General features: G+C 35.2%; 1 protein-coding gene across 10 annotated transcripts; it reads left to right on the top strand.

The window, feature by feature from the left end:
- Positions 1-943: 943 nt before the first annotated feature.
- On the top strand, positions 944-6741 carry LOC145030565 (uncharacterized). Of its 10 annotated transcripts, none has more exons than XM_078978920.1 (13): positions 944-1493; positions 2659-3153; positions 3257-3299; positions 3791-3910; positions 4021-4112; positions 4201-4392; positions 4739-4834; positions 4952-4986; positions 5146-5304; positions 5484-5562; positions 5660-5905; positions 6000-6080; positions 6470-6741. In XM_078978920.1, the coding sequence occupies exons 5-10, from the start codon at positions 4094-4096 to the stop codon at positions 5490-5492; spliced, it is 510 nt and encodes a 169-aa protein (XP_078835046.1). In that variant the 5' UTR covers positions 944-1493; positions 2659-3153; positions 3257-3299; positions 3791-3910; positions 4021-4093; the 3' UTR covers positions 5493-5562; positions 5660-5905; positions 6000-6080; positions 6470-6741. The 10 variants fall into 10 exon arrangements, with proteins under 10 accessions (XP_078835046.1, XP_078835045.1, XP_078835049.1 ...); XM_078978919.1 differs by having other exon boundaries at positions 3801-3910; XM_078978923.1 differs by having other exon boundaries at positions 2659-3056.
- Positions 6742-8046: the final 1305 nt, after the last annotated feature.

Here is an 8046-nt window from a genome sequence, read left to right on the forward strand (position 1 = left end):
GCCATGTTCTGTGGGTTCACAATTTCCGATAAAGATTCTTTTTAAACATTAATAAGCAAATCATCCTAGAGCTGTTATTACCGCCCAAAAATCTTTTGAGTACACAATTATTTTATTATCTAAGGCCGGGGTCTCAAATCAAGGTGTCTTGGGTCCCCTGGTTATGACAACTGATTTTACACTTCCAATAACAATCAAGTTGCTTCAGATTTTTTTCATTTTCAATTCTCGATATCCCACTTCATGGAGGTATCGTATGTAAAGAGTGTCATGATCTTGTAAATTTTTTTAGTTTTTATTTTTTATATTTTTTAAAAATGCAGAATGCAACAAGATGAAAATATTTTAGAAAAAAAACTAGGAGGAAATAAAATGACAAATAAAAGAAAGATAAATGAAAAATATTTTTGGATTTTTTTTAAATGACAAAATAAGAACTTTTTACAAAAAGGTAGGAAATCCCCTCCAAAAGCTTAAAATTAAGCATTGTCCTCAATTCTTAGGGAGGAGTAGAAGACGACTACTCGGACGGGGGAGCATAGCGACAAAAGAATTCGTCGTGGAAATCATCGAAATTGTCGCACAGACCTAAGAGCTCGTTACGACAGCCGGTGACCTGAGTGCTATATTGCTGAAAGTCGAGGCAAAGACCAGTCATCGTTTGCTGAAGGGAAGTAATATCCTGACGGAGGTCAAGATAATGCTGGTAAGTGAAGGGAGAGTTGGGGTGAGGGTGAGATGGCACTATTAGAAAACAGACCTTTAATGACGCGCAACTTATGACGCACACAGATTTACGAAACGCAAAAGTGTGCGGTTGAAAAGTAATGTCATCTCTTCAAAATTTTGAAGGATTTCGGACACACATTTTTGCGCGCCCAAAAATTTGTGTCAGTATAAAAACACGGAGAGTGCTTATTATAAAATGTGTGTTATCTAAGGATGTTGCTTTATAAATTTTTAACGAAACGTGCGTTTTTTAAAGCCTTGGGGGGAAATGGAATCCCCAAAAATTAAACCACCCCCTATTCGATCCAATCTCAGTCTCCCTTATTCCCTCTGTTGATGCCTCCACCTTCTGTGATCTATGCTAATCTTTGAATTAGCAAGAAAGAAGCCATATGGCCTTCGTCTTCACCCACCTCCAACACCCCCAACCCTTTTTCGATCATCCATCACAATTCAGGATTTCTCTACAAGAAAACCTCCAACTATATCCTCCACATTAAGAAAAAAAACCCTAAATGTCAGCCACATTTCTACATCGGGGTCCCCTAGGGATTTTCTGATAGGGTCGATTGCTCATATTTAGTTCATACACCCCCTGTAACCAAACCCTTAGCAACCTAAAACAAACCTAATCTTCTGTTCGTTCGTCTTGGCGGCTAGAAAAGGGGTTGTTCAAGTTTTTCTACGAGGCTGTCGGATTTTTGAGTTATCATCGAGGGAGGAGGAAGAAGAGGACCTCGAGAAAAAATTTTCTCCAACCTCAGGTATAGATGCCTATTCTTTTCTTCTCCTTTTATCTTTTCCTCGCCAAGCACCACCTAACACCATGGTCGGTAACCCAGGATTCTGGCGTTTTTCTCTGCCACCACCCATCACCATTAGGTGGTTATGGTTGTATGTGTGGGTGTTCTAATATGTATGCTATCCAGATTCATATTCCAAGTCATTAGTTTGTGTGTACATGATTTTTTTTTCATTTTGTCCACAACCGTGAACCACCAGAATAGCACCACCGCGACCTCCTATTGTCGGTGTGTTACACCTCCTGCTACCATGGGTAGGTGGATGTGGATTATGTGTTCACACATGCTATGTGAACTTTTCAATTTTAAATTTAGGAGAATCATGTATGTCGTTAGTTTCTCCAGTTTTTTTTGTACGTATATATATATATATATATATATATATATATATATATATATATATATATATATATATATATATATATATATATATATTCCATGTGTGTGTGCTTGCCTCTAGATTTAGAGTTCATTGAAGAATACATGTATGTACTGAAATTGTGTGAAATGCATTGTGGTTTTGGTGGCATAGTTGTGGCCATGTCATCCCAACAACAAGGGGGTTAGGTTGTGTACATAGTTTGGTTATGGATGGGTATAAGCAAAAGTAAAGAAGTAACATAGTTCGTCAATGTAAGAAATGCAGGCAGCCTTATAAAAAAATATGTTGATGTTCATTTTGTGGTATAATGAATCTGGACTATCTCTTTCAGATTATTTTTTTTTGGTTTAATAACAAAACCAGCATCCTAAAATTTTGGATTTTATAAATACCATTACTACTCGTTCTTTTGATATCACTTTCTGAAGCTAGAATTGTAATCCTGCAACCTCCTGCTGATGGGGATGGTGTGGAAGCAGAAGCAGAACCATCCTGACTAAATGGCGCAAAAAAACAGCTATCACAAGAATTCAATTCTTCATTTTGTTTCTTGGGGGTTGATTGATCTTCTTTCGATTCTTCAATATAAGTTCAAAGTTTATTTAGTTTGTTTTGATGTATATAATTTCGATGTATGTACGTTATGTTTCGTCTCCACTAAGTTCTTTGTATTTTTGTTTTTTTTAAATTCACTGAGGTGATTGGATTTTAACCCACTCTTTAATGGGGATAAACTTATTTCAGGATTCCATGAATTCTTGTGGCTTAACAAATGTCGACTCATCATCGAAAAACCTATGTTCTTTGTAATTCAGGTTTTAATTAATTGTTGGGAACTTACTGGTTTTTCCTCCGGTCTTCAATGGGGTGAAATTGTATGTCATGGTTCACTGTTTTGTAAGTATTTTCCAGGATTATCTGATGTTGAATGATGGGATTTAAAATCAGATTATGGGAATTACAGAAGATCTTCTCATATTTATGTGTTTTTTTTATCCCTAAATCTCTCAATGATGGATTCTAATTGATCTGAAACTACAATATTATGATAGAGGTCGAATTGATCGCTTGGTCCTGCCAAGTGCCAAAAGCATGTGTTGAAGTGGGCTTACTTTCTCTTTATGGTTTGCTTGCATTTTTTTGTAAGTGGGTTTAAAAACCAAAAACGAAATTTCACTCACATTCTTAAAATCCGTATTAATTTGTATTGCACACCAACCGTTTGATGAAATTTCAAAGGTAAAATCAAGATTTGTGCTCTCTGTTGTCTCTCATAAGATTGTTTCACTTCATTTTCCTGTTTAAATTCACTCAGATTAATGTTTGTATCTTTTAATTGCAGTAACTTAAAGAGGTAAAATATCACATGTAGTCATTTACAGGAGGTGTGTCTTCCTTTTTTTCCTCAACTATTCTCTTCAAGATTTGAATTTATATTTATTTGATGGAGCGTATATGCTTTCAAATGTTTTATTGGATAACAATGGTGTAATTATTTTATTTGTAGGCATCTTCCAATAAACATGATTTTAGTTGGTGTTTTTCTATGTCTACAAATCAAATTAGCCCTTTAATTATTTTTTCAGCATGCACTTTTACAAATACAATCATTTCCAACATTGCAATTTCATTTTCTTTCCGTATTACAACATTACACTTTTATTTTTTCTTATCAAATCATATTTTCAAAAATCCACCCAACTATAACATTGCACTTTAATTTTTCAAAATGCCTAGATTACCTTATATGGGTCGTGCTTAGCACGGGCCTCAAAACATAACTAGTATATATATATATATATATATATATATATATATATATATATATATATATATATATATATATGTATTTATCAAAAGTTGAAAATTAAAATAGCACTTGGCAGAAAGTGTTTATAAATCCAGAGATTGTGAAAGATGGAGCAATGAGTTACATGAAGTTGTTTAATCAAGGGCTGCACTTGTACAATTTCATACACTTGCTTTGCTCCAGCAGGTATAACTAAATCCTAAAGTGTTAATAAAAAAATGACCAAAATAACCACATTTAATGTGATAATTTTCGACATTTAACCCATTAATTTAAATAATTTTATATATTTTTAGATAAGGCAAAACGACCAATTGGCTGTTAGCAAATTAGTTACCAATTTAACAAGGGGTAACTCCATATAATCTTATGATGCATGATACTGATGGTATTATACATATCCCATATTCCATTAAGTTTGAATTAATTATTAATTTGTTATCTAAATTAATTAAAGTGTTGTTGACTTGTTGTAGGATCTTTATCTCATATTGGGGGCTCTGGTAGTTTCCTTGAAGGAGATGATAAAAACAACATCAGACTAAATGCTGAAGCAATTCACTCAGCACTAAATGAGATGGCATGTTCTAGTAGCAACAGTAACACCCATTCTGGATGGACTTATTCAGATAATGAAGATGAAGCAAAAGCCATGGATCATGATCTAGGTTCTTCCTACTTCCTTCATCTTTACCCTTTTGCTTATCTATTATTTAAAAAAAAAAATTAAACTCATGATATGATGAGGGTTCAGATGATGAAGGTAGGAAGAGTGCAAGAAGATTTAGGAAGAAAACAAAGGCGTAGTATGATGAAATCTCCCTAATAAATTTTTAGGTTAGTTGAAGTTAGTGTGACTTCTTTCATTAGTCTTGCATCTTCATTTTATTGACGATAATTCCCCCGTAACTCGGGTTCCGTCTTTTTCTACAAATCACCCAATATTTCTACATATATTAATAATACCGACGTATAAGTATAACATATTTATCTTCTTTTTTTTTTTTTTAATAGAGAACAGCTTGGTTGGGAATATTTTACATGTGCATACCTACAGGAATTACCCTTGGTTATGTTTATGGTGGATGGGTAAATTTGGCAAGAGAATAGGTTGGTTTATGAGATCCTTCATTTATTTTCATGATATTATCCAAAGAATTTAATTTCCAATTCTAAAAATATATTTCTTGCTAACTTATTTACCAATTGTTCTTCCTTATTGTCAAGGAATTTGGCACACACAAGGTTGGAGCACTTATATAGTAAGGTTAATTCATGTAAATTTTAAGTTTTTTATTTATTATTATTTTTTTTATTTTTTATTTTTTTTATGATTTTCAAGGTTCTATTCGTTACATTTTTATTTTTGATTTAAATATTGTGTCTGATATGATGTTTGTTTGATTTTGGGTTTTGGTTAGGGAAGTTTGAGCTCGGTAAGCTCGGGCAGCATCTATGGTGGCCCGGGCAACATTGAACAACCCTATTCCTCTGCTTCTACTAATCTGCCCAAATGGCCCCTGAGAACCAGAATGTCGTTATTTTATGCAGACTGGATCATATTAGATCCTTATGCTAAAGTTGGTTGCTTGTTTCATCTATTACATTTGGATATTTATTATTATTGAAATCTTTAAGATGCAATATGTTTATTTCCTTACTCGTGATTGTGCTTGTGACCTTGGATTTTCACAATTTCATATTCCTTCTAAAAGGTAATAGGATTTGACTTTGTGGTTCTTATTCAAACTATTTTAAGCAGGGATGAGTTTGGTGTTTTGGGACTCGATGATGATTGTTGGAGCCAAATGGCCTGCAAAGTCCGTTCTAATCATGAGGTATGAGTTTACTACTTACTAGTAATACCTTACCTTAGATTGAACATCAAACTATATCTTGTTTCAGTTTTGGTTTGTATTTATTTCTTTGACTTAGTTTGACTGGGAAGGAGATATGCCCCTATCATTTGCACAAAGAGATCTAGTAATTTACGAAATGCTTGTTCGTGGATTTACAAGGCATGAGTCCAGTAAGACATAGTCTCCTGGTATTTACCTTGGTGTGGTGGAAAAACTTGATCATTTAAAGGTACATGCTCAATAAATGCATGGGTCCTGTTATTCGGCCATCTCTCTAGAAGGCTGGTTGTTTCAGGTTGAATATGCTATTGAGGCCATTAAGGTATATTTATTGATCATTTACCTATTGGCTAATGTTATGAATACCATGAAATGACTTTTATATGTGTGTGTTTGGCTGTTGATTATGATGCTAGTTGGGTTCGACTGCTATTGGGTTGAAGACCAAGGAAGGAATTGTTCTTACTGTTGAAAAAAGAATCACCGCTCCACTTCTGGTATGCCCATTATATGTTCTCCATTGATGTGTAGGTCTGGTTTTAGATGTATGTACACTACTACTAGAATTGTAGATGGTTGATAATTGTGGACTCTTATCCTTCACTATCAACCAAATATGAATATTGTATTTTATGTGAAATGTCACATACATTCTTTCATTTGGTTTTCGCCCATTTATAGTTTTTGTCCGTCTCTCTCTCTCTGTAGATAGTGTGGTATTATGATTTCCTTCATTAGTTTACCTAACAGTTAATACTACAATTGGTCAAGTAGAGGACCATTTGTGTTTATCATACACAATTTGTTAAAAAGATGTTTGTTCTTATTTTAATCATTTAGACTACATGTTTCTCTATTACATTATTATTGTTTCATTACTCTGTAGGGTGGAGATTATGCTCTTAAACAATCTACAAATGAAGGAGCAGATAGATATACATTAACTGTTGTGGTGCCTATTGTTAAAAAATAAAAGAGATAAAGCTTATAATCTGGACATGATATTTGAAAAAAGAAGGTGTCCCTTAATAGCAATGTAGTATTAGGTTATATAGTTAGGAAAAATCTTTTAATAACAATGTACAATCAGATCCCCTAAATATCAATGTATTACTGTTTTTTTCATGATGTTATTTTATTAAATTGCTTGTTTTGGTATATATTTGTTTATATGTTTTTGTATTATGCGTAAATGAGTATCGTAAAGGCACATTGTATATGCATATCATAAATGGTTGATGAAGTTTATGACACGCAAATGCATGTCATCTTCATTTATGACAGGGGCTTTAATGATACACAATGCGTGTCCTAAACGTGCATCGTAAGGTTATGACACGCAAATGTGTGTCGTCTTCCTTTATGACAGGGCCTTCCTTGATACGTATCGTGTGTCGTAAATGTGTGTCATAAATGTGCGTTGTAAATGTGTGTCGTCTATAGACGACGCACAAAAGCGTGTTGTCTCTCGTTATGACAGGGCCTTCCTTGACACACATTTTCGCGTCCTCTAAGCATTTTACGACACGCATTGCGCGTCGTAAAAAGGATATTTTTCTAGTAGTGTGAGTGGGTGGGTCGGGGCTGATCCTGAAAGTCAGTCTGCATAGGATCAGGAAGGCTAAAGGATATTGGTGTGGCGTCTGTGTAGTCTGGGTGCTTAGTGGACGAAGATGGTCGATTAGACTGTGGGTGCTGGGCCTGCTGTGCCCTACGTGGGAGAGGAGGTGGTGGGATGTTCGAAGGAAGCACCCACACAGTCTTGCTAATAGGGTCAGAGAGAGCGATGCCATCAGGTCTAGTGACCTTGAAATACGTGGAGCGACCCCGCATCCATACACACCCACCTGGGGCAGTATGAAGTATGTGCATAACCCAAAGGTGCTGCAGGGTCAGACGAAAAGAATCACCTGTAAAGAAGGTCTACTCCGGAGGAGATTGCGACATTATAACACCCAAAAAAATTGCATGCCAATTTAAAACTTTTTCAAAACATTTTAAAGCCAGTCATCATTACAAAGTTATTTTCGAAATACGTAACATCTGAGTTTTCCCATAAACATACACAAATCATGAGGGGCTATACAATCATGCCTTCGCCTTTCCGCGATCCCCTGATGTACATAAAAGAATAAACTGAAATTGTAAGCCCAAAAGCTTAGTGAGCTCCCCCAAAATACCTATACAAGCAACAACACAAATATAATCATAAACAACATAGTAAAGGTCCAATCAACCATCGGGTTGGAATACCCCAGGCCCTTAACCATCCGGTTGGAATGCCAATCATCTTATGGGTCAAATTATCCTCGGGATCGAATACCCTAGGCCCATAACAAACAGGTTGGAATGGCCACATACTATGAGTCCAATTATCTTCGGGATGGAATAATCATGTCCCACAACCAACAGGTTGGAATGCATAGGTCTATTGGCTTTCGCACAAAGCAGATAAGCCTTAAC

This window comes from Lactuca saligna, chromosome 2, assembly GCF_052625555.1.
Source record: "Lactuca saligna cultivar CGN05327 chromosome 2, ASM5262555v1, whole genome shotgun sequence".
Lineage (NCBI taxonomy): Eukaryota > Viridiplantae > Streptophyta > Magnoliopsida > Asterales > Asteraceae > Lactuca > Lactuca saligna.

What these genes read in the sequence shown, in the direction of transcription:
- LOC145030565 (XM_078978920.1), top strand. An exon ending in TAAATTTGGCAAGAGAATAG is followed by an intron (nt 4,835 to 4,951) that starts GTTGGTTTATGA and finishes CTTATTGTCAAG; the next exon opens with GAATTTGGCACACACAAGGT. An exon ending in AAGGTTGGAGCACTTATATA is followed by an intron (nt 4,987 to 5,145) that starts GTAAGGTTAATT and finishes GGTTTTGGTTAG; the next exon opens with GGAAGTTTGAGCTCGGTAAG.